We start from the raw sequence: 27,626 nt of genomic DNA, 5'->3' as shown, positions 1-27,626 counted from the left end.
GATTTGAGTTAAAAGTAAAGATGAATAAAAGACTAGCATTTTTAAAAAAAAGTGTTTAAAGTTAAAGATTTAATTGATATTAATTTTTTTAGTGATTATGTGCTATATTTCAGATGAAGAAACAATGAAGTACCAGGGGTGAGAGGTTGAAGATATGAACCCTTGAGAAGCAGAAACTTTCTATCATTTTGATAAAAACTAATTTAAATTTTTATTTTATACTATATATTTTTTGTGTTTTTTGTTCAATTAATTTTTAATTTTACAAAAACTTCAAAGTTACTTCATATTTGAGATAAATTGTTTTTGTAGTAGATCTTTCGTTTTGGTATTGTTTATTATTGGTTATACCTCATTGAAAGATATATGTCTCGGAAATCAACCTGACTGCTCCAAGTAATTTATTTCATATTAGAGATTGAAAATATACTGCATCGATGATCTTGTAGAGAAGTAGTCATTGAAGTCAGCTTTTTTTGTTTCACAACGTAGAAGCACGGTACACTAATTCGGTTTTGAACTGGTGCAAGCTTCATTAATTGTTGGTATTGATTAGACATATTGAGAGGTGGAAGTAAGTTTTCAAAACTTCTTAACATTTTGTGTTGTGTTTGTATCTTAGATGTTGTCTATTTTGAGTTTGCCAAATCTAAAATTGTTGAGGTCTTGTTTCGGACTCTTGGTTGCACCAGATGAGTTTTTGTCCGGGGTGGCTCACTCATAGAGTAATTTCAGATAAGGTGCACCGCCTGTTCATCATCCTATCTTACTTCGGCCGGATATACTCGGGCAACTTCTTAGTCTAATGCCGATCTTAATCTTAACTCTTATATCTCCTAGTTTCAATACACCTAGTGTATACTGGTATTTGCGAGGTAAGATACAAGGAGCTGTTCTGGAGAAGAGCAACTGCTGGCCAAGTTAAATTTATTCTGTTCTGGCTGAAACTATAAATAGTTTCAGCCTTACAAATTATCGTAGGTCTTAGTTATGGATCATGATTGGTTAGTGAGATTTTTTTAAATGAAATAGTTTTATCAATAATACAATTGGATATAAATACTAGTTTTAATTTGGTTCCACCATACCCACGACCTCCGACCACTTTAACATCAGTACAACCCGACCCCTCTGCATCCCCTTCACTATATCCCCCTTCTATGAAAAACATGCAATAACAAACATTGTTCTATTCTTTTTAAACTTACGTGTGGTTTTTGTACATATCTTTTTTCTGGTGCGATACAAATACAAATTGGTATGTACGCAAGCCATGCACTTTTAAGCGTTAAGCAAATCGAGCAAAAGTGTCATATTGAACAAATGAATGATCAATCTGATTGGACTTTCAATATGACTGTTTTGTGGTTTGAATCGACTAAACTTAATGAGTGAAGAAATTGACTGTGAACTGTGCAACTGTTCACAATTGGAGCAAATCAAAACTGCACGATCTTCAAACATGTCTGCAGGTTAGCTTATTTTCACTTTGATGACCTCCTGCAGAAATCAAGCTTGTTTTTCTGAAAAGGCTGTTTGCAAAAGTTTCAAGGAAGACTAAAGATTTCAGAGTGGGGTCTTATTAGACTTCTGGACTCAAAACACTGCCAGCACGCGTCAAAAACCGATGAGCGCTAACTGGCAGCCGACAGATGGCGCTCACTTCAGATTGTTTGCCTCTCTGACTTGTAAACGGGCAAAAAAACTAGTTCCAAAAAAGATTTTTTGAGTTTTTTTTTCTCTTGAAACCGTCCAAAAAATGGATAGCATAGGGTGATTCTGAGAAAAACAGAACCAGTTTTGACCGATTGATTATTTTTCCATTTACTATCCATAATTTTGTTTGAGAGTTCTTTTAAGGGAATCAGAATTCAGCATTTAAGGAGTTTATCTACAGTACAAAAATAGATTATATTACAATTATAATTGTAGTTTCATCAAAATTATAAGCTCCAAATTTCGATGTTTAAACAATTTATAATCCATTATAATGATAACATTTTTCCAGACAATATAATAAATTATAATCAATTATAAATGATTATAATTTTGATGAAAATCTCTTATAATCTCTTATAATCTATTTCAATCTATTATAATAGCTAATAATCCTTTTTTCTGTCAAAAATCTCTAAAAGTGAGATGTCTTTTCACTTTTTGGTTCATCTGAACACAAAATTTTACCATGAAACAAAAATTTTGTGAGATCCCTTCATTTTATTTGAAAGAATCCCGCGGTAGGTGAAATAAACTCTTCTATAAAAATCAGGGAACTAAAGCGGTGTGCTGATATTTTGGTGGTGAAAAAAACTCAAAATGTGCATCATGAAACAAATATAAATGAGAAGAAAAATAATTTGATTTGCAAACAGTTAGAACAATTTTCCCATTTTTCACATAAACCAAAGTCTACGACAAGCATAAAATATGAGCAATTCAGGCGCAACGTCGAAGACAAATTGGGCAAACTAAAGGGATTGTAAACAAATAATCTATTAAAATGGATTTTTTTCTGCAAAACAAAAGAATTAGAAATTCGGATAAAAATAATCGATTATAATGTTTTATAATTGATTTTATTTGATTTCAAAAAGAGAGATTATAACGATTATAAATTGATTATAATAAATTTTTCCCCAATTTTTGTAAGACTGGTATCAACATCAGAATATAATCGATTGTTAACGCTTATAACTGGAAGCAGTTAGGAGAAGATTGCTTCTGCGGTCATGATGAGGGGGAAAATGTTTTGTTGACCTCACCTCTTTATGGTTCCCAAAATAGATTCCAACCTTTATGCGCTTTTAACATAGACTCTTGAAAGGCTCATTCTATTTTTGGAAAATTTTCAGTCGAAGTTTGGTTAGTTAGATGTGATGCTCGTAAACCGCCGGTGAACACAAAAACTTATCCCATAATACAAAAATTGATCTTTTTACGTAAAAGCGAAGCTGAGCTTCGCAACACTTGCGATACAACACTCGCATAGCATTAGAAGCTGGCAAATTAAAATAACAGGGAACACTAATTGGAAAATTGAAATGTTGAGAAAAACTGCATCTGCAAATTTTTTTGATTCAGAACACACAATTAAGTCGCATTATCATCAGATTTAAACGAATTTTTTTTAGTGTTAAAGATTGAGCAGCCGCTTAGCTGGCACACTTCAGGGAGACGGCCGTTGAGCTGCCAAAATAAAAAATATACTTAGAAAAAAATAAAGCTGCTAGGCTCTATTCTTCAAAAGAAGAAGCATAAAGCGGCTAAGGCCGTACAAACTAAGCCAGAATGGTTTAAGCAAAACTGACTCAAAAAAATAACCGCTTACTTTGCAAATAGCACAAAATGTTTTGGCCATGTCCTAGTCGATCAAGGTAGGTTATCTTTCAAAAATTTGGCAAGTTTTTTTGAAAAATGATACATCTCTTTAGAAGATCTTGCGAGATTCTTTCAAGATACGCATGTTAACCTTCTTTAAAGTTAAAGAGAGCTTTTTTCAGCAAGATCTTTTATGAAATGACTTTTGTGAGAACAAAAAGATGTGCACGCAAAAGCAGCCAATGGAAAATGAATAGGAAGTGTAGTGCTGACTTTTGAATATTCCAACAAATGAACAAAAACGAAAAAGAAAAACTCTAACCGTATACTATAAAAGCAAAAGTGTTTATCGTATTTATGTGGTTGCTACATAAAAAATATCTGAAGCTAATTTACACTTTTTATCAACACAATGACTAAAAATTCGAAAAAAATTCAACCATTATAGTTGCAAAACTAGATGAATTGAATTAATTCAAAAAATCAGAAAACTAAGTTTTCGGAAATCTTATTTCAACATGCATAAATTATAACCAGAACCTGAAAGTTTTCATAACAATAGCAAAAATGATCACATAAATGAACAATTTTAAAACAAGTTCATACTAATTTTACTATCCGAACCTGATTTAAACTCAGAATATTTTGTGAACGTAGTCGACTTGGATCTCAATGGTGTTTTTCTGCCACCCAAAATGAATTATTGTGAAAAATTCATAAAAAGTTATCTAGGAAGATTCTTGCAAGATATTATCAATCTTGTAGGATCTTGAAAAATCATTTGCAAGATAACCCTCACTCGTAGAATTTTGCAAGATACTTCAAGATAATTTTCCTTGATCGACAAGGGTAGTCTTGAATTTAAAAAAAAAATCTGAACGAAAACAAAGAACTTCTGCATAGTTTGGCAGTCGTAGTACAATAGTACAATTAGAAATCAGTTTTTCCAAAAAAAACTGTTTCATTTTTTTGCACAATGTCTTTTGAATCTTTGAAGCTTTTGATTCCCAAAACATTGCTGGAAAACTCAAAAACTAACTTGACTCGACCATTACTAAAATTTTTGCGGCTTATATTTTTTGTAAGCCTGCTCGCTCGTTTTTATTTGCTCGAAACTAGACCGTTTCAAAATTTCTCGTTCGCATCATACCTGAAAAAATTAAATTTGATATATCACTCGACCCTTTCCGATGATAATTTTTTGGACCTGATTTTGCGTGGAAAACAAAAAGAAATAGAAGAAAAACTTTTAAAAAAAACGAATACAAAGTTCCTTTCCAATTTTTTGAGTGTTCGGAACAAAAAGGAGCACATCAAAGCAGAGTTAGAAAGTCCGCAAATAAAAAAAAACGAGGATAGCTGGTTACTGTACAAGTAGCACGGAATATTCCTATCATAGTCTTTGATAGGAATACTACAAAATGAACTTTTTTTCACATTAGTTTTTCTGCATTGGGTGATAAAAAAGTCAGATGTAAAACTATACTTTAGGCATATTTGACATCTTTAGACATATAGGCAAAATAGACAAAAAATTCAGAAAAGTGACCAGAAAACCAAAAATAAAAAAAAACGTTCACATTTTTCTGCGGAAGTTTTTGGTTCACAGAATGGAGCTACAAAACTGCAAAAACTAATTCTACTTGCTTAAAAATAAGTGTTTAGGGCTTAAATTTCTAACAACTAGGTTTTTTGTATACCTGATTGCTCGCTTTATTGGCTCGAAACTAGAAGAAAAATTGAAAACTTCGAATCATGACTGAAAAGGGCTTTAATATAATATAGCATTCAACCCAATACGATGATTATTTGTGTTACCTGATTTTGCGTGGAAAAAAAACTGAAACACACCCGAATACAAAATTCCTCCCCATTTTCAACGGGCGGAACAAAACACTTTACATTATTAAGGAAAGAATCAATTCAAAAAATTTTTATTTTTTTTTCGGATATGAACAGACAAAAAATCTATTTTCTGACAATTCAAAAGCTCAGAGAAAAATTTCCATTTCAATCATTAAAAAAAGAAAGTCTGTCGAAAAAAGAAAGAAATTTTTATTCGGACTTTAGGATCGAAAAGCGCGCGTTCTACAACTAAAACCATGTGGAAATGGGGTTGGAGGTTGATGAGGCTCGGTTTAGTTGCATTTCCCGGTTCCGGTTTAGTTCCGGTTTAGAAATCTTTGAGCTCCATTTTCTTACTGCTTGGTACAAAAGCTATTTACGGCAGAAAATTGTTTTGTTACAGTCATTTCGTCTCACAAGTGAAAAGTGAAACAATCGAATGAATCTGAACCAGTCAACTGAAAATGACTTGAGATTTTGCTAAATCGGTATCATAATTTACAAAAAAAATAAAGCGGGTGTTTACCAAAATATTATGTTTAGATTAGCAGAAAAATCAATTTTTTGGCAGTTCTATAAGTGTTTCAGTACTCGAATTGTGGTATTTTCGCTCGTGGATAATTTGTGTTAAGCTTGCTCACAATTGTTTGTAATATTTCCATGAGACACAAATCAATGTTTTTCTATGAAAAACATATTTATCCATTCCTGAAGCTACAATTCCTAGACGGTTGCATTTAATTTTTAGGAAGAGCAGATCCAGACTCTTTGCTGGACTTGTTTTGGGATCCTCTGTCGCAACCGTCCAGGTCTGTGAAACTGTTCCTTGTTATGTGCGGGATCCCACATACTGATCGTTTTGTGCACATCAAGTATGGCGAAAACTTAGAGCCACAATTCAAGGTATGTCATTGAAAAAATTCTATCACAAGTAACGTCAATCTTAGGGTTTGCTGTTAACCGTGAGTCCCAAAAACTTGAGATGAAATCTTCAGTTTTGAATTTTTGACGTCAAAAATAAAAATATCATGAAAGATGAAAGATTACATAAAATGATAAATTGATTTATACAAACAAACTTCAGATGGGGTGGGTCCTTAAAAGAATTCAACCCTCTCTGCCATGGTAAAATCGGTTGTTTTTTTTCTCACTTTTTTTTGTTTGACAGTGAAAATCCGCTTGTAGTGTATGCCTAGTGAAACCAGATCTGAACTAGAATTTATTATTGGATATTATTCTGATATTTTATCTCTATCATCATAATCCAATAAACTAACAACCCACTTATTTGTAAGTGCTGAAACTACTTGTAGTTTCAGCACCAGAACAGTTTAAATTAAACTTAGAAGACAGTTGTTCTCATTCTGGAACTAATTCGCATAAACCGGTGTACACTAGATCTATTGAGACTAGGAGATTAAAGAGTAAGATTAAGGTTGGTATTAGACTAAGAAGTTGCACGAATCTATCCGGCCGAAAATAAGATAGCGTGACGAGCAGACGGTGTACATTATCTGAACTTACTCTATGAGTATAGTATTCCATACATAACTCATCTGGTGCTATCAAAAGTCTCGAACAGACCTTAACTAACCTAGATTTAGAAAAAATAGATTAGAATTAGACAAATACAACATTTTTAAAATGTTATATGACAAAAACTAGTAGAAATGTCTCTACGACTCAATAGATCAGATCCAATATTCCGAACAATACGAGAACTACCCGGTATTGGAAGAAGACCTCGAACAAGAGACGACGTACGACGAGGAAGAAATCTATCAATCGACTTCATAATTGTACGACAAAAATCAGATCAAACTTTTATATTTAGAACACTTCCAGCAGTAAATTTAAATTTTCTTTTAGTGACATAAAATTTTGAAAAAAAAACATCTTCAATAACCTTTCATGCCGCTAAACCTAATAATTATACAATAACGACCGATAAAAACAACACTAGTAGTTTTCAAGGAGAACTACTCTTGTTATATCAGCTGTAAATTGAAAACATCTTGAAAAAAAATATTTATTGAATATAAAAGTACAAAAAGTAGTTAGTATAAAGCATAAATTGTTAGTATAAATAAATCATCTCTTCATCCCAGCTTCATCACCTAAAACATAACAGCAAATCTCAAAAACTAACAATCATCAAAACTAAAAAGTTAACTTTTTAACTTAAACTTTTATCATATGACTATCAAGGCTTATCCTCGTTTTCATTTAAATTAATTTCCTTTAAAATAACAGATCATCAAGGCTTCCCTTGGATCTTTAAATTAAAATTAAATTGTATCTAAATTTCTGATCATCAAGGCTTATCCTTGGATCTAATAGAACAATTTTGTCCTCCCCTCCATATTGATTAGTCTAACGACCTCAAACGTCGATTCACTACCTAACTCTTATGAAAGACCCAGAATTAACAGAATTTTTTTTCAAATAGCTAACCATTCTAATTAGGATAAACAGTGAAAAACTTCGTTTACTCATCATTCACTTAATCCCCTTCCTCTTATATGACCCAGGCTAAAACGCTTAAGCTTAGTAAGTCATAAAATAGTATCTAACGAACTACTTGTGTTCTAATTATACCTGAACCTTGTGCATCAATTTACTATTCTCCAACCCTTGATCACAAGTCACAACCCCTAAGTAAGATTAGGTAAGTCTATCTTAACTTAGAATTATTCACGAGAAAGTAAAAATCATACTAACGAATCGATATATGCTTTTCTCTCCAACCCTACAAATACGCCCCAAGTTAAGCTAACCACAAAAAGTCGTAAGAACTAACAGGTTAAGAAACTAGAAATCACTAACCCCAATATTGCATCCACCATCCTAAACCTTATGTCAAGAGACAACTTAGGAAACAAACAAACAACTATATTACACAACTGTTTATTTAACGACGAAAGATACGACCTCGTAATCACACCACACAGACAAACAATAGGATACAAAAGAACAAGAAGACAAACACTGAGAAAGAAAATTATTAACAAACAAAAACGAATTATTAGCAAACGATTTCCAAAACGAAGAAACGCAGTCTCAGAGTCAGAAACAAGCGCAACACAAGAACTCCACAATTCAAAAGACTCAATAAATAAAAACCATCAAATTGACGATCAATTGTATTTTTCTGACTCAGAAACCACGTCACCAGCATCAATAAAAAGAAAACGTAGAATAAAAATTGTTACACAAACAAACCAATACGTCTGTACAATTGGAATCAACCAATAAGACACATTGAAAATTACACGGTAATAGTGATACAACACAAAAATGATTCGAAATGAAGAAAACCTAGAAGTTTCAAGACTCCCATTTTTAATACATCCACAAGCTGAAGCTCGAGGACAGGTACAATTTTGCCAAAGTTTAATCACAACTTTATTCGAAAAAGGAGATAGTTTATGCAAAAAGGAATTTTCCGACGTAAAAGTGAAAAGACAACTTCTTGAACACTATCTCAAAAGCATATGTAGTCTCACATCACAATATGGAATCTACACAATAGAAATCAGTTCACCAAACGCATTTCATGACAAATATCTCATTCAAACTGATGAGGTAGATATTGAATGTTCAAAAATTTTTACAGAATACATAAAAAAATATACAACATCAAAACTCACAAAGAGCAAATTCAATTTTCACAAAACGACGTATTTTAGCAATAATAGCAATAAAAAAGAGAGCATCGCATCCTTTCTCAATCCGAGAACTAGATTCAGACTTAAGGAAACTAGTAGATAAACTAGAACGAGCAAAAATCACTATGAAATTAGAAGAAACAGAAAACTAAAGCGACAATATGTCAACAACATCCAAACCACTACTTCACAAGTAAATCATATTCTTGACTCCGATACAGAATGATCTGAAAAAATCACTGAAATCTTAAACATCTACGAGAAAAATCCAAATTTCAAAGGTAAACCATGATTTAAAAAATGGTGCAGTTATTGCCGAAGATACGGACGCACCATTGCCGAATGCAGACAAAAACAACAAGACAATCAAAACAAACCACAAAAAAAATAGAGAACCAAATAAATCATTATATCAGTACATGAAAAAAGATCAAAATTTATCCAACAAAAACGTTTAGCTCGTTTTGTCCGGTTAATTTAAATCAGCACTGTACAAGGAAAAAACTTTAACAGTACCTAAAAATCAATGCAGATGAACTTAACACTTTAAATTGAAATAATTGGGAGTCAAACTAAAAATACCATTTGTTAATCTGTTATTCAGAGCAATAATTTTTTGAATGCTTCTAGAAATTTATAATATTTTTGGGACACCGTAGCTCGTAGTTTTCTTTTCCGTTATCAAAACGACAGACACTTGCAGAATCACCCAACTCTGTAGATTGGCCATTAGTTTTTGGCAGAACGAGAGCCAAATTTGCATCAATGAGGTATTTTTTGATTTTTTTGAGGGCAACTTAAAAAATTTAGAGGGAGACAATTTATCGCCACTACCAGTCCCACATATTTCTTAAAACGGCTCTTTTTCCTACACCCCCCCCCACCTCACACGAGCATCAACTTTATGGTGTAAGTTGTTTTAGAAGGTTAATCATGAGAGACCAAATATGTTTGTCATGGGCCTAATTACACCGTAAGCCAATTTTCATAACAATCGAATAGGGTGAATAAATTTTTCATTTTTAAGTTTTAGCAAGCAGTGGGGGGGGGGGGGGGGGCTAGGAAAAGAGCCCTTAAAACTTCTTGATTAGCTCTTTGAATAGTGTGAAAAATCGAATCTTGTTTTGAATAAATTTTTTTAAAGAAACACCGGCAATTTAAATGTCGAACGATAGCAGTAAATTGATTAGCTTATTCAAACTTTTTTTCAGAAAGTTTCTAGTCTTGGAAGAGTACCAGTTATAAAAAGTGGAGAATTTGTTCTGAGTGAAAGTGCAGCAATCTACGATTACCTGTCTACCAAATTCTCTCATCTGTGTCCTGATTGGCTGTTTCCCAGCCAATTAGAGCAGAGATCACGAGTCAACGAGTACTTGCACTGGCATCACAATAACTTGAGACTCAACAGTGCGTTGCTGTTCCAAGAAACATTTGTGAAGCCGAAATTCAAAGGAATTCCAGCGAGCGAAGAAAAAACTTCACGTTACGAAAAAGGTACGTTTTGCTCTAACTCTCGCAAAAAGATCTACCGATTTGTCGAAGAATTGAAACTTTTTTTAATTCTAAGACAATGAACAATCCAGCTAAATTCTCTGGATTTGAACATGATACTTAGATACTTCGCTACAACAGAATGTTTCCAATGGGTGCGCCAGAGTACTAAGGAGAGAAAAAGCATACAAAATTGTCATCAATCAATCCAACCAACCCACCCAACCCCTGATTTCAAGCGCTGTACAATTGAGACAATCAAACTACTGTACTTAGAAAACCTTACACGGCATTGATTGGGGGTTATTCTGATGATGGAAGGACCAAATGGTGAACAAATTTCAACCAATCAGAATCAGTAAAAGTTTCTATTCGCTAAAAAAACTCTTCCAGTTAGCCGAAGAGAAAGTTAGTAAAAAAAAATATTTCTCAATTCTGATTGGCTGAAAATTTTAAGTAATCAATATTCGGTCCCTCCAACTAAAGGGACATCGCCGTATTGATTCATCAGTTTTTACCAAATGTTTTGAACAACAACCCAAAAAAGTGTCAGATTTGTTCTAAACGAAGATTAAAATTTATTGAAAGGCAAAAAAATATATATCGGCTGTTTCTGTTTGTTTTCAAGTATTGTTGAAGTTTCCGCAGTTCTCTACGGTACAGTAGTCTTTACTCAGAGATTATTTTTACCCGGAAATCTTTTCTCAGATTCATTACAATTTATACAATCAGACTGGTTGAGAGCTTGTGGTTATGATTCTAACATCACAGTCTTTCGACTTTAGCGCAATTTGACTCGAAAACTTATTCTCAAATAGTTTATTGTTCCGACTTTCGATACGAAAGTAACGGAATATTTGTGCTCGGGGTGGGTTTTTTTTCTTCAGACAAATTGCGACTTTTTAACTAGCCATTTTTGACGGATTTTTTTTTATATCATTCAAAAGGTATTGTTGCCCTGAGCTTAAATTTGAAAAGATATTTCACCTGTGATCATTTTTCGTAAAGTTATGGGGGTTTAAATATTGGCAATTTGGCCAATTTGGGACAATTAACGCGCGATATATTTCGCGCTATTAAAGCGTAAGCGGAGATTTAATCCGTCTAATAAATCGTTCCAAATTGGTTGAAGGAAGCTTATTTGCCATAATTGATTCGTTACTAGAAGCGAAATTTATCACTTTGTACTTTATATGGCGTGTGGGGGGATAATTTTCACAAAAAATCTCAAATTAAAAAAAAAATTCAGTTTATTTTTTTTTACATTAAGTTTTTTCCAGTTATTACTGCTTAATAGACCTTAAAAGGCAGTCGGAACATTCAGGGCTTCTCCCTGATATGAGCAGTCTTGTTTATATTTCAGGTCTGAAAAAAGCTTTGACAGAACTCGGTTCTTATTTCCTTCAAGATAAAACTTTCATCGCGACCGAGTTACGGCCTTCAATTGCGGATATTCATGGAGTTTGTGAATTGATGCAGCTGAGAGCGATTGGCTTCAACTTCACACATGTTTCCACTAAAATTGAATTTTGGATGCAGAAAACGATTGAAAGTTTAAACCCACATTTCGATGAAATACATGAAGAAATACTGAAACTAGGAAAACCTACCAACAAACTTTGAATTATTTCATTTGTCATTGCAATTTATGAAAGAAAAGAACCCATGTGAAGCAGAGGTAGTTTTTAAGATTATCAAGAATTGAAGAAGAAAAAAGACGATACGAATCTAGCTAGGATGCTCGCGATACGAGGAATATCAGAAAGTCTGAATTTTGTTAAGAATCTGCTTCACACTGCTTGTATTTTTACTAACACTAGCCACCAATAAAGCAGCTACAGTTTCTATCAAACTGCCAATGTTATACGGCAAAACTTCGACCAAAAAATATATCTATTGATATGTTCCGGATTTGAATATCCAACCTGTTGAGTAGAAGTCTCATGCCCTCACATCTGCGCCACGATCGCTTGGAGGTAAACTAGTGACCCAGTTAATTGTGGATCTATCTGTTCTTATACTTTCAATAATATATTGTACAGATACCGAAATGCGTAATCTTCAAAACTTCAAAAATAGAACTAACGCTAAACCGTAATATATCTCAGCTTAAGTAGTGAATTAAGCGCTTATTTAAAGGAGAAACAGCTTATTTAAAGGAGAAAGGTTCTGAAAATTAGTCAAAAATTCAAAAATTTGATTTTTTCAAAATCCATAAACTTTTCTCTATGAAAGCTTGGGAGTAACTTCTGCTTTTCACAGTCTGATTTTTAGATTGCAGATTTCCGCACCCTGATATTTTAGATTTAAACCTTAATATCAGATTTAGCTAGTAGTAGACAAAACTTCGAAAGAAAAACACGATAAAAATTGGAAAAAGAAACATTCCGAAGACAATGTAGAAAAAACAGGGTAGAACAGATTACACAGCGAATGTCTAAGCTCCATGCTAGTTTTATTGAACAATGAACCTCAGAATCAGCAGATTAAATTTAGAAAGAAATTACATTTACAAAAACGGGCAAAATTTCAAAAATTGGACAACTTCTTAAGCCATATTTTTTTCCAAACTCAAGTCATAGCCGTTTGCGCAGGTAAGATTTGCATTACTGGCTTTTTTCTTTGGGTTAGAATCCTAAGCTTCGATTTGGCAGAGTAGTTTTTGAAAAGTAAAAAGAGTTTAGATGATAACCAAAAGGGCAAAAATGAACTTGTTTGAGATCATCATTTTTTTAAACCAAAATTAGGGAATAGCTGCTTTAGAAGGGGAGATCCACTTATTTTTTTTGATTGAAATCCAGGCCGCAGATTGTGAGGTAAAACGAAAAGAGACTATCAAAATATGCAAGCACATAGAAGAGAGCCGATTCTCTATTGGTACCATGTGTTTTGAAAGTCGGTACAAAAGTTTTCAAGAAAAATTGAAGTTTTTAACAGCGCCATTAAGCGCTGTTGAAAATGATTAGAATATGATTAAAATTAAATATACCAAAAATTTGTTTAGAAAAAAATTACTTCGTAATAAAAAACTACGTTTTGCTTGCAAAAACTCTGAAAGTATTATTAAAGTTGAAATTTTGAAAGGAATTCAATCTGACCAATACCATTCAAGTTCACTGTACTTCGCAGCGCCGTTACAAAAATTAGCAAAAAAAACTGTGCTTTTTTACTTTTTTTCAATCGAATGATGGGAAAACTCAAGTTGACCGCGCAATGCAAGTGTAACATTGAATGCATGTTTCAGAACCTTTTCTAATTGATAAAAAAATTTACTAATTAAATCCAACTTCCTGAAATAAAACATTGCTAACAAACTGTTGAAAAAATTTCAATGAAAGTGACATTTTTGGATAAACCACAACTGTTGAACACAGAGGCGAAGCTGAGCTTAACACCAATTGTAATACTTAAAATACAAATAATTTGAAAATGTTTTGAAAATCAAAAGGAAAAAATTCAAAAAGTTGTTTTTTTTTTCAATAAAAAATGCAACAAAAGACCAACATATCCGGAAGAAAAATGCCTGCACCATTAGAATTTGAAAAAGTTTTGAGAAAACGTTTTCTGCGGAACTAGGCAGACAAAACAAGCAGACATACAGTAATCTAATTTAGCAAAATTTATCTATTTTCAAGAAAAACCAGTCTTAACTGAAATCGAACTGCCGGGTTTTGTAGTCTCAAGCATGGGGGTGCAGCAACTTGAATAAAGCTAAAACATCAAGCTACGGGAACTCCGCCGTCAAAATAAATAGACGGACGATAATCCGGAAAAGCACAAAAGCTCTTCATAAAAAAGGCCGGTCGGATTCGAACGGCAAATCTTTGCCATCTCGAGCAGTTGTTTTACCTCTACGCCAGATGATTGATTTCATTTGTTTTTATAATTACTAAGCGGCAGCAAAGCCGAAAATTTTGATCAGAAACACTTCATGCAAAAAAGAAATTCAAAAAATTCTTAACTTATGAAAAATGTAAAGCCCTTTTTCCCGTCAGAGTACACACGCGCACAAAACCTTTTTTCGGACGTAACGATGCAAAAAGAGACAACTAAAATTGATGTTATCAAGCCGAAGCTTATAAAGCCGATAGTAAAGACAAAAAAATATATATTTTCAGTTGAATTTTTAACAAATCCAGCTGGTTAAATTACAAATAACCTGCAAAGCAATATTCGATTCGACCGGATTTTCAAATTGCTTAAAATAACTGCAGTTAAAAGTGTTGCAGCTAAATTAAACAATTCTTAGATGTGGCAAGTACGCCAACAAAACATAAGCAGACAAAAATAGGCCGAAAATTTGAGTTTTCGTTACCAACAGGCTGAACTACAGTTTTCAGTCTTGCAAAATATTTCATTGTTTTTTTTTTCAAGTTTTTGCGATATATTTGAGCTCAACCATGAATTCTTTGCATCAGACTGTCGTTAAGATGTCTTCATAATGAATTCACACAAATAACTCATTTACGGACGAGAGCATTTGCGTGTCCCAATTAGAAATTTTTGGGTTCATTTGACATACAGTTTGATTTAAAAGAGGCGTTTAGTCTTCCAAATTGTTTGAGTTTTTTTTTTGATGCTTTTGAAATTTGTTTGAGCTCAACCATGTATCTATGTAGTAGTTCAAGAGACACTACAGTTTTTCCAGTAATTATGAACCAAGGTACCACCAGTTCAATGTTCCTTCGAAAAAGTTGTTCACGGGAAAAACCAGTCTAGTATCCAGGTGCAACACCCTTGCTATCGCAAGGTTAATTAAATCCAAAAAAATACATACCTAACCTACACATACTCGATTTTGAGGCCAGTCTTATTATTGAGCTTTTATGATTTTGACCAAATTTGAGAAAATTAAAACAATAGATGAAACTTTTCTACTGTGAAACTTGACACAGAGTTGAAGCAAAGCTTCGCACCACTTGCGAATTAACGATAATTAAAGTCCGATAAATGAAATTCTCACTAAAAAATTAATTTAAGGAAAAATCTTATCCTGACCAGTATCGAAAGCATAATCTTTGTCGTCTCAAGTTCAGATTTTACCTCCAAACTAAATGGATCAAATTGGTACCGCAAACTTGTTATACTATGCAAGTTAACAGGGCAAATGGTTCAGTGATTTTGTTAAACGAGTTGTTGACTCAAAATATATATAATTATATATTCCCCTTTATTTATGCTGGCTAATTGAAAGCGTGAAAAAAATAACCGTTCACATAACCAAAAAAAAATCAACCAAAGATAAAAGCAAAATGACAAAAATTACATTTACAAAAAATGACAATTTTTCATCGTTAATTTTTAAAATTTTATTCCGGACGGATTAAGATGGTGGCTTCAATTTTTTGGAAATTTTCAATCTCATATAATACTCAAAGAATAGAATCCAAAAATTAGGAAAGTGAGGCGACAGAATTACAGCCGACCGACCTCGGCACCAGAAATCTATCGAAACTTTTCAGCACCGACTTAAATTATTTGCAAATCTTAGCGTGCAGCCACTTAACATGCAGGCAACACAGAAGTCAACACATAGGCGCCACTTGCGTTACTAAAAAATCATTAAAATGAAAAACAAAGTAAAAAATAGTTTGAAAAAGAAAGAGATGAAACAAAATTATCGTAGAACTCGATGAAAGACACCTAGGGACCAGCTATATTTGTCTGAAACTTATATACTGATGCAGTACGAAATGCTCAATTTCAAAAATGGGACTTTTGTAGATAAGCAACTCGAAAGAGTGAAAACTTTAATTTTTCCGAAAGACATTAACATTTCTTTGATCGAACTTTTGATTTCAGATTTGATAGGGTACCTTATCAGAAAATGCTAAGAACTTTAAAAAGCGGTCCAAATTCAAAAACTTTAGCCGTTTATGCAGAAGAGCTTTGCCGAACCTGTAAATTCGATTGAATCCAAAAACCCGTTTGGCGGAGTAGTTCTTGAGAAAGGTCAAAAAACTTCAAAACAACGGTAAAAAAAACAAAATTTCGACATTTCAGTGTGTCAAAAAAAATGTAGTTGCGTATGCAAAGGGACTTCTCACAACAACTTCTTTGAATTGAACCGAACATCCCAGATATGGGAGAGTTTTTTCAGTAAAATTCGTAAAAGCTCAAACATCATAAAATTACCTTTCCTGAAGACGATAACTTTTGTGTATAAAAATCTGTGAGAAGGCGCTGATGCAAGGAAGCCGCACCTTACCCGTTATCTCCATTGGACCCACAACCTCAGGTTTGGAAAGTCAGTTTTCGAGTTGAAAAAATTAAAAAATCGATCAAAAAGCTTCTTGAACAATAACTTTTGTGTAGAAAGAATCTGTGGGTGGCTTCTTGTGCAGAAAAGATCTGCAACCTGTACGTTCGCTTGAGCCCAAAAATCCAGGTTTGGCAGTGTGATTCTCGAGAAAAGTTTCAACAAACGGGCAAAAAATCACTTCTCCGCAAAATTTTTGACTTCTCCGAGGGACATAATTTTTTGTCAATTTTTGTCAATTAGGTAGTCGCGTGAGCAAAGGAGCTTTTCACAACCCGTTCTCTGCATTGAACCCAACGTTTCAGATAAAGTTGGGTTTTTGCGGAAAAATTCATTAAAAAAATCATTTTTAAAAACACTCAAAAAATTGAACTTTCCGGGGATGATATTTTTTTGTGTAATACTTTTTAATAAAAACTCTAATGCAGGAAAGCGTCACTCTACCCATTATCTCCAATGAACCGCCAACCCCAGGTTTCGGAGAATAGTTTTCGAGAAAGATCGAAAAGTTCACAAACGTTCAAAAAAATCAAAAATTTCACTATTCACACGTCCAAAAACTTATTCGTACAAGAGTTTAGGCGTAGCTCTCCATCGCCGCTCTATTTACTGAAACAAAAATCTCTGATTTGGCAGGTTACTTGAGAAAACGGAAAAATTCAAAAACATCCATCAAATACTCCCCGAGATTTTTTGAAGGCTGTAGACAAAAGGGTAAAACAAAAAGAGATCAAAGAATATACCGGTACAAAAGGCTGTAGGCAGTCTCTTTAGGGATACCTTTTTTTTTAAAAAATCGGTTCAAAGGTTTATCGAAAAATTATTTATTTTCCATAGCGTTCAAAAAAAATTTAAAAACCCAATCCAAACATTTTCATAATACCTGCTGTTATCGAACAGGCCATCTAGGTAAACATGCCAAGCAGGACATCTGAAATTCAAATTGAAAATTGAACAATTTTACGAAGCGAAAACAAGGTCGGCAATCTATGTGCAGGCAACAGTTGCGCCGAAGGAAAAACTCATTTAGTAAAAAAAACTAAGTTTCGTGTGCAACTTAAACTACACTATACTAACACGTATCACCCAGTAGTTAATAGTAGCTTAGTACCCATCCATCTAGTATCAACCCATAAATGATTCAACTGATTTTGTTAAACTTTTGTAGATATGCAACTCGAAAGAGTGAAAATTTTAAATTTTCCGAAAGACATTAACATTTCTTTGATCGAACTTTTGATTTCAGATTTGATAGGGTAGCTTATCAGAAAATGCTAAGAACTTTGAAAAGCGGTCCAAATTCAAAAACTTTAGGCGTTTATGCAGAAGAACTTCGCCAAACCTTTAAATTCGATTGAACCCAAAAACCCGTTTGGCGGAGTAGTTCTTGAGAAAGGTCAAAAAACTTCAAAACAACGGTAAAAAAAACAAAATTTCGACATTTCAGTGTGTCAAAAAAAATGTAGTTGCGTATGCAAAGGGACTTCTCACAACAACTTCTTTGAATTGAACCGAACATCCCAGATATGGGAGAGTTTTTTCAGTAAAATTCGTAAAAGCTCAAACATCATAAAATTACCTTTCCTGAAGACGATAACTTTTGTGTATAGAAATCTGCGAGAAGGCGCTGATGCAAGAAAGCCTCACCTTTACCCGTTATCTCCATTGGACCCACAACCTCAGGTTTGGGAAGTCAGTTTTCGAGATGAAAAAATTTAAAAATCGGTCAAAAAGCTTCTTGAACAATAACTTTTGTGTAGAAAGAATCTGTGGGTGGCTTCTTGTGCAGAAAAGATCTGCAACCTATACGTTCGCTTGAGCCCAAAAATCCAGGTTTGGCAGTGTGATTCTCGAGAAAAGTTTCAAGAAACAGGCAAAAAATCAAAAATTTTTACTTCTCCGAGGGACATAATTTTTGTCAATTACGTAGTCGCGTGAGCAAAGGAGCTTTTCACAACCCGTTCTCTGGATTGAACCCATCATTTCAGATAAAGTAGGGTTTTTGCGGAAAAATTCATAAATCATTTTTAAAAACACTCAAAAAATTGAACTTTCCGAGGGTGATATTTTTTGTGTAATAATTTGTAATAAAACTGTAATGAAGGAAAGCGTCCTCTACCCATTATCTCCAATGAACCGCCAACCCCAGGTTTCGGAGGTTAGTTTTCGAGAAAAGTCGAAAAGTTCACAAACGTTCAAAAAAATCAAAAATTTCACTATTCACGTCCAAAAACTTATTCTTACAAGAATTTAGGCGTAGCCGCTAAAGAATGGGCTTTCCGCTTTCCATCGCCGCTCTATTTACTGAAACAAAAATCTCTTATTTGGCAGGTTACTTGAGAAAACGGAAAAATTCAAAAACATCCATCAAATATTCCCCCTGATTTTTTGAAGGCTGTAGACAAAATGGTAAAACAAAAAGAGATCAAAGAATATACCGGTACAAAAGGCTGTAGGCAGTCTCTTTAGGGATACCTTTTTTTGAAAATCGGTTCAAAGGTTTTATCGAAAAATTATTTATTTCCCATAGCGTTCAATAAAAATTTAAAAAAAAATCCAATCCAAACATTTTCATAATACCTGCTTTTATCGAACAGGCCATCCAGGTAAACATGCCAAGCAGGACATCTGAAATTCAAATTGAACAATTTTACGAAGCGAAAACAAGGCCGGCAATCTATGTGCAGGCACCAGTTGCGTCGAAGAAAAAACTCATTTTTTAAAAAAACTAAGTTTCATGTCCAACTCAAACTACACTATACTAACACACATCACCCAGTAGTTAATAGTAGCTTAGTACCCATCCATCTAGTATCAACCCATAAACGATTCAACTGATTTTGCTAAACTAGCTGTTAACCCGAAAAAAAAGTCTTCTATCCATTTTCATAACGCTTGCTACTCCCAAGCCTAAAAATTTGTTTGAAATACGAGGAAATTGTATATAATAGAAAAACCATTTCATCCACTCTGAGAACAAAGTTGTTAACGGGAAAAGTCTTGTACACGATTGCAACACCCTTACTTATCGCAATCGTAAAAAAAATCCAATTTCAAAACTAGAAGTCGATCACCTTTTTCATGACTTTTACATTTTTGAAGTTCGGTAGATTTCTCCTTCCTTCTAGCAAATGAATTGGAATTGAACCTAAGAAATCAAGTCATATCGCAATAAAAATTAACTCGAGCACATCCGAACTATCGCAACTAATAAAAAAGCCAATTAAATCAAACTGTGCTTTCTGCGGGTATTAATGCACCTATTCCAATAAACTTGATGCTTTTGTGATGATACTTAAAGTCGTTTCAACTTAATCAAAGCTTGTTTTCATAAGAAAAGCCGATTCTATTGTATTGATTATTGTATAAGAAATGGAAGCGCGATTCGGTTTTTAAAAATTAAATTCATAGTAAATCTAGATATCAGCATCTCAACCTTGGACGGCTTCGTTTCGTTAGTGTACACCAGATAAAACCAGATGAGAAGATTCAAAAAGAGAGTTCGAAAAGGGGATCGGAACAGTTTTGAAAAGCTACTGAGACTTTCATTTCAGTCTAATTGCATTTTTTCTTCTGCTGTAGCTGAATTTGCTGTCGATTCCTTCTGTGCTTCTTCTTGCTTCCATCTGGCGTACTCTACGAATTCGTCCAAAAGTGTAGGCCACGCACCTTCCGTGTCGTACTCCTCGAAACTTCCGATCTGGTTCACAAAGTCTAAAGTCACATTCCACGTATCTTCCGGGATCGTGTTGCGCTTCCTGCCATCTAAAAAACACGCTAATATTGAAACAACGATTGCAAAAAGACAAATTAAAATGCACTTTCACGTCTCTTGCAGATTAAATAGAGAAAATTATCACCATATTCACAAAAATTGTTAAAGGAAGCAACCTCGAAACGTTTGAAAAAATTTCATCTGAGAAAAACAAGAAAACTGGTTCAAAACATTAAAAACCAACACTTTTCGGCTTGTTTGGATATAAAGTGTAAAAAGCACAGTTAGCACCACTGGATAAATGTGTGCACTCCGAACTACGAAACAAACTTTCTAATGACAAGGTCCCAAAAGCTTGTCTTTGCTCTAGTTTATTTCATGGATGTTGGTCTTGAATTTCGCTTTGAATAGCACAATATGATACTTGGCTTCAACTTAAAGCGTCATTCAAGTAAAATGCATGAAAAAACTGCTGGCGTTAAAATTCTAATTCATTCGTTCTGGTACTCTTTGTTTAAATTAAAGCGCTTTCAAAAACATACCAAGTGTTGCAACAAATAAACTGTTGCAAATATCTATAAAAACTTGAAATTTTGCATTGCAAACGATAATTCAGTTTTTCAACGAAAACTAAAAAAAAACAAAAAAGCTGAACACACAATTTAAGCTCCAAACAAACCACATTCTTCTCGCATATCTAAAGAAATCAACTCAAAAACACCCGCTTGCTGTGCAAGTAGCACAGAAAACTCCGACCACAATCATAGAAAAACTCAAAAAAAAACTTCTTTTCTTCAAATTAGTTTCGTTTTTTTTTGCGAGTGGTACGGGTAGAAAGTAAGCAAATTAGACATAATCGACAACAGTTCTCTTCGAAAAGTGAAAAAGCAAAAACCTGCCATAAAAGATTTTGTAATTTTTTGCAAAATAATTAAATTTTTTCTAGAAAAATTTAATGAACAAGAAAGCGCTAATTGAAGCTTTCAAAAAATTTTCCTTTTTTTTTCATATAACGAAGGTTACTCGATTGCTTTTCTCACTGGAAATTGGACAAAACTCAAACACTTGAAACTAGTTCCCCAGAGGGATGGGGCGGGAGTGATTGGGCGGTCCCCCCCCCCCCCCCCTCTCTCAGGAATTCGAACCCTGCCGACACAAAGGGTCCTCCTCTTGTGCTATTTTGAGATATCCATTTTCGGTGACGGGCCCTAAATTTATTGTAAAGGCGCCTTTGGCGCCAATATATACTAATTTTGAGGGGGGCGCTTTTTTGGCCTGTTTTTTTTTGCCAAAATTGGTCAAAATGGGAATTACGTGGATTATTTATGAGTGATTATTTTCACGATGATTACCTGAGTTAGCGTGGAGTCACGAAAAAACTTCACATTCCGGGTCTTAAACTTGATGTTGTTTTGATATAAATAAATCGAGCTCGGCTAGAACTTTTTATTTATTAACTTAACGTTTTTTGCTGTTGTCAGCTTTGTTTCAGTTCTTTTTTTTGCTTGACTGATCAGAACTTTTCAACCTCCGCCGTTCTACCCGAGCACCTATTGAAGGCTTAATTTTAACGGGAAAAAATAGAGAACAAATACAGCTGCCAGGTCAATAACAAATAGGCTCAGGCTTCTCTATAATTTTAGCTCGCAAATGAAATGGTAAATTTTGACATGAAAATAGTTGACGATAAGGACTACCTCAAATGGTTTCAAAAATCTATATTTGTTTATATCTTAGGCAATTAGGATATTTACAATTTGCTGCTTTAAAAATGTTTCGCCCTATTATATTTAATACTTTCTTCTATAACTTTTTTCAAGGTTACGACTCTCGATGAGCTGAAAAGCTCTTTGATAACCCTACAGGCATTTTGTAAATTTTGTCAACAAGTTTTTGCGATAGTGAAACACGACGAAAATCAGATCTAAGTGCAATAAGAAAAATTAGAAATAAGCCTCGAATAAGTAAAAACTCGGCTACATCTAGGGTTCGAAACCTGCGACCTAGAGACTATGAGTCTCATACGCTAACCACTCAGAAAGGGACAGGTATCAAACACTAGCTACAAAAAAAGAAGAGAACAGATGGTATTGAATTTTTCCATGCTACAGTGAAATTTCCAAATAAGTGAACACTACTTTTAATGAGCACTTTTATTTGCAAGTTAGGTAGGAAAAAAAGGTTCGTAATTATACACTACGCCGATTGCGCGTTTAAACACAACCTCTAAGCCAATGTGTTATCTGATACCCAAAAACTGGCTTTCAGAAGAAAAAAGTTCCCTTCCTAATTTCATCATGCTTTAAACAAGTTCATCAAAAATTATCTGGTACCCAGTTGCAATAACAATGTTAATGTTTACTTAAACTGATATAAATTTTAATTTAATTATTTCATATGACTACCCTTTAGACGAAATCAGCCCAGTTTGAGATTTTTCAACATGGTAACTTTCCTTCGTGTAAATTAAAATTAGCGCAACCTTATTCAGAAAATAACTAACCTGCACCAGATAAAAACTCTTTCCAGAGGTTGAGAAAAATGAATTTGTTTTCGAGAAGAAGAGTCCAGTAGGCGGCAGCTGTGTCGATATCCAAATTCTTCTTTCCTTCGTCTTTTGCATAGCCGAATGTGTAGCGGTATAGCTGCCTAAAGCCGACCCAAAATTCAATCCCAACTTGCAAAATTTATTTTCCTATCTTTTCGAGTCCATTGTTCCCAGAAAAGCTTCTACACACAGAATACGAAGCAGCTTTACACACACAAAAGCTTCGTCACTTGCGATCAGTGATTTGTACAAATTGAGTGATTTAAGACAAGCTATATGAAAAAACTCTCATACGATATATGCTTACACAATTATACGGGAGTTTGGGCTCAAGCGATTCCGAAAAATGAGTTTTGTGTGCATGCAGTTGGCTCTAAAAACTTTCAAATCTCTTTTTTTCGAATTTCGTTTTCTTTTAAATCTCACGTTTACTTGTAAATCTCTTGCAATAAAAAAAAACATTTAGCTCAAATTTCACAAAAAGAAACTTATCTCTTTCTATGAGCGAAACAAACGAAGAAACATTTTTGACAGCAGAACTTTTCATGAGGAATAACAATTTTGCATATCGAAGCCGATTACAAATTTTCTATAAATTTTAAATTGTATGTAGTTTCATAATTTGTCGGACAATTTCAAATGTATCCATTCTCATCATTGCTTACAAATTGATCAACTGAGTTTGCGTTTTTTATTCAGGCTCAGCACATTGACTCAGCCACAACATTTCGAACCTCAACGATATGATACACTAGCCCAATATCGTAAAACACATCACATATCATTTCATTCTTTTTTTCTACAGACAACGCAATTAAAATCGCAATTGAAAATCGCATTTTAAAACTTTCGGTGAATCGGCTTTGAAAAAAGTTTTACAAAATGAATTTGGCAATAAAATTGAAAAGTTGCTAACTATTTGCTAAATTGATTGTCAAGAAATGGACACGAGCATGGAACATGACCTGAAAGCGCCAATCAATAAACAGATAACACTTTTTTTCATCAAATGATCTACAATTCATTGAATGAAACATACAACCAAATAGAAATTCAATTCCAATTCTCGAGTTTTCACTAAAAGAAGCAATGCCTAAACTCTACTCACTTGAAGCCAACGCTGTTGGTGTTTTTAACTTCGTTCATCATCTGGGGAATAGTGGATCTAAGCTTTTCTATACTATCACTTCCAAGTTCATACATTCCCTCAACAAATTCTTGCTTTGTGAAGACACACTGGCGCTTGGCCTTGAATTTCCAGGCCAAAACTAAAACTGGTAGGGAAGTAGGGTCCAATTTGAGGTCACCGCAAAAACGTATAATTTCCTCGGCAAACATTGTTTCTGGTCTATCTGGGTTTGCGTAATGTCTGAACAAATTTTCAATTGCTCTTCTGTCTGCCTGAAGAAAAATTTTAATCACAATTATGCCTTCATCACCATCGTTCATTCTTGCTATCTTGCTCTTTTACGATCTTCCCTTATTTGCATTGTCCCTGAATTTGATTTTCACAATTGAAAACTTGGTTTTTGCAATGAGCTATTTTTACTATAAGCAATCAATTGTTCTAAATTTAGCTACAAATCAAACACCATTTGCAAACTGGAATCCATTGCTAAAAATTGACACCAGAATTTCCTCAACTGCTATAAAAAAAAAACGAAATTTGTAGAATACCTGAAGCCACTAATAAGAGCAGACTCACCAAATCCAATAATTACTTTGTAACTTGGCAATGATAACGTAGCAGTATTTAGACAACTGCGTATTGCTACTCGTCAGTAAGCAGACAAATACTGCATAAACCAATCAGAATTGAGATGAGAACGCAAACTTTCGAAATAAATAATTATTACTAGCGTGTAACGCACCTTCGGTGCTTCGAATTTATGACAACTCTCAAAACCGCAGATATTAGAAATAATATTTGCATCCTTTGAATATACTCTGACAGCACCCAAATACAGTGTTGGTAATTTCAAATTTTGTAAAGCTATTCAAGTTTTTTAATTCAAAATTTGAAAAACCATGCAATTTTGTGAATTTTTTTAATATCTAAATTCGTTGAAAATTTTGAAATGACAGAAAAACGCCAATTCTCTGAAACTAAAAGCAATGGAGCAGTCGCATTTGGACCCAAGAATTGCAACTTCTGAGAGTACTCACAGTACCCAACAACAGGGTTGGGAACTTCAAACTTTGAGGAACTTCGAATTTAAATTCTCTAATTTTTTTCTAAGTGACATATCTCCAGAACTACAAAAATTTGAGCACTCACATTTGGAGGCAAAAATTTCAACCCCTGAGAGTACTCTGACAGCCCCAAACATCAAACACAAAAAACGTCATATCTCGAAAACTAACAGGATTTAAGCACTCATAGATACAGGAAAAACTCGCAACCCCAAGAAGTGCCCTGACAAAACCTCAATATAGAGATGCGAACTTTAAATTTTTATATCTAAGTTCTTTGAACATTTAAAAAAAAGACATTACAAACGTCACATCTCGGAAACTAAAATCATTTGAGCATTTTGCAACATGAAACTCTTGAGAGTACCCTAACAGTACCCAACTACAAGGTTGAAAATCTCAAAACTTTTAAAGTTATTTATATTTATATTAAATTTTCAAAAAACCTAAGTTTTCTAAGAGAAAACATAAAACACGTCATATCTCGAAAACTACAAGGATTTGAGAAGTCATATTCAGAGGCAAGATTATCAACCCCTGTGATTACCCCATCACATTTACCAAATCATGATTGATTTTGCAAAATTTTTGAATTTTTTCAAATCTAAGTTTTTTGAAGAACTACAAGGATTTGAGAACTGAGATTTGGAGGCAAGATTCGCAGCCCCTCATAGTACCCTGGCAACACCCAACTACAGTGATGAGAATTTCAAATTTTGTAAAATTTTCTAAATTTAAAGTTTCTAGAGATTATTGAAAAATCTCGAAAATTGCCGTATTTCGTCATTACAAGGCCAAACTGTGCACTGGATAGGCGCACAATTTTGTGTCTGTATGTTCCTGGATTCCAGAGACAAGTCATTAAACAGGTTAAAATTTTGTCGGAACGATCGAAGGAAAATAAAGAACAAAGGGAGCGTCCTTGTTGAGGAATCCGCTTAAAATGCACAGTTTGGCCTCGTAATGGTATACTAAAAGGATTTGGTTATTAATATATCGAGGCCAAACTCGCAACACCTGCGGAAGCCCTGACAGCATTCCAATATTGGGTTGCTAATTTCAAACTTGGTGAAATAAACACTGAATTCAAACTCGAAAAAAAAATAACCTATGCAATATACGATATAGCTTGAACGTGAAAAAAATCTTAAACATGCAAAAAAAAGTTGAAAAGGCTGAAACATGGCGAGATAGTGAAGCCCGCATTTAAATATCTAATAGATAGATTTCTTAGTTTTTCCTTGTCTCGATTCTGATTGGTTACTACAGTATTTGTCTGCTTACTGAAGAGTAGGAATACGTGGTTGTCTAAATACAGACCGCACTACCTTGGCAATTAACTGCTTATCCAATACATTTAACCACAGTAGCATGCAAAGTTTTTATGATCCCGAACCTTACACAGTGCATAGAAATATGTAACAGACATCTATTAAGAAAAGGTTCATTCAGAATCACTTATTCAGAAACAATGCTCTTTATATGCTCACCCTCTGATAACCACTGGCAGCTGGGGCTCTCCTGTGAATCTGAAGAGTATAAAAATTGTCCATAGCTTCGTCTAATTTCCAGTTGTTTTTCCTGAGAATCTCTCTGGCTTCCTTTGGATCCACTTGAGTGACACCTTGGAACTGTCTCACCAGATTGTCCTTTTCAGAGTTTTTCACTCTGTTATACATCACTGTGCGCTGAAAAAGATGCAACAACTTTGAAAGAATACACTGAGAAATTTTTACTGTAGTATGACTTATTTATTAACTTATAGGTCGGAAAACGAAATTATGTTAGCGTATTGTTATTATCCCGTTGTTTGCGGCGAGTCCGCCAAGATCTCGCCGAGTTCAAGGAACATTACGACCTCCGACGTTGTGACATTCGACCAGAATGGACGAAAATGCGGTTTCGAATTCGTGGCCGCTGACCTGGAGGATTGACGATTTTAGCAGATTAGCGACGTTATTTGAGCGATTAGACGAATCGTGAAGGTAAGAAAATTCTGAAAATTTTAATTTTCAAGAATTCGAATTGTGACTGAGAAATGATTGAAACGGCCATTTTGGAGAAAAACACAACAACAATAGTTGCAGTAGAAACGACTACGATAGAAATAACGACAGATAACTGGAAATTGTCAGAAACCGCTCCGAGTTGTAACGATTGTGTCGCTACAATCGTTACAGAGCAATTCACGCGAACGGGGAAGGGTATTGGAACAGCGTGTCCAGCCTTCCGGAAGGAAATAAGAGTGTTATTTCCCCGGATTCCAGAATCCGGAGGGGTCTCGGGCGGAGAACTCAAACTGTTTTATACAAACTTTTAGCTTTCTGGTTATGTCCTGAATTGAAATTAATTAACATCCAGATTCATTTTCAGTGTAACATTCGCCCAAATATCACACAGCGACGGAGCGTAGAAAAAGTACCTATCAACGACTGGCAGGCGTCAGTTACCTTAATTCTACTCGTTTTTCACCGTCTCGACCTTGCCAGTTGATTTTCTGGTCTGTTTAGGGCAAAGTAAAAAGTTACCATTGTAACATTCGTCTACTACAGTCACACATGAGGCTTAAGAAAAATAGGCCCTATAACT

At 34.2% G+C, this 27,626-nt stretch overlaps 2 protein-coding genes across 2 annotated transcripts; one reads left to right on the top strand and one right to left on the bottom strand.

Moving 5' to 3' along the window:
- The first annotated feature begins 1,297 nt into the window (after positions 1-1,297).
- On the top strand, positions 1,298-12,240 carry LOC134848236 (uncharacterized). Its single transcript, XM_063865619.1, has 4 exons — positions 1,298-1,472; positions 5,912-6,066; positions 10,043-10,325; positions 11,686-12,240. Exons 1-4 carry the CDS (start codon positions 1,388-1,390, stop codon positions 11,943-11,945), a joined length of 783 nt encoding a protein of 260 aa, XP_063721689.1. The 5' UTR covers positions 1,298-1,387; the 3' UTR covers positions 11,946-12,240.
- A 7,709-nt stretch (positions 12,241-19,949) lies between these two features.
- On the bottom strand, positions 19,950-26,722 carry LOC134848032 (DCN1-like protein 1). Its single transcript, XM_063865359.1, has 4 exons — positions 26,528-26,722; positions 23,953-24,245; positions 22,800-22,945; positions 19,950-20,346 (listed from the first exon to the last, which is right to left on the bottom strand). Exons 1-4 carry the CDS (start codon positions 26,714-26,716, stop codon positions 20,132-20,134), a joined length of 843 nt encoding a protein of 280 aa, XP_063721429.1. The 5' UTR covers positions 26,717-26,722; the 3' UTR covers positions 19,950-20,131.
- Positions 26,723-27,626: the final 904 nt, after the last annotated feature.

The sequence above is a fragment of the Symsagittifera roscoffensis genome, chromosome 6, assembly GCF_963678635.1.
Source record: "Symsagittifera roscoffensis chromosome 6, txSymRosc1.1, whole genome shotgun sequence".
In the NCBI taxonomy this organism is placed as follows: domain Eukaryota; kingdom Metazoa; phylum Xenacoelomorpha; order Acoela; family Convolutidae; genus Symsagittifera; species Symsagittifera roscoffensis.
This window is presented reverse-complemented; position numbering and strand designations above follow the sequence as displayed.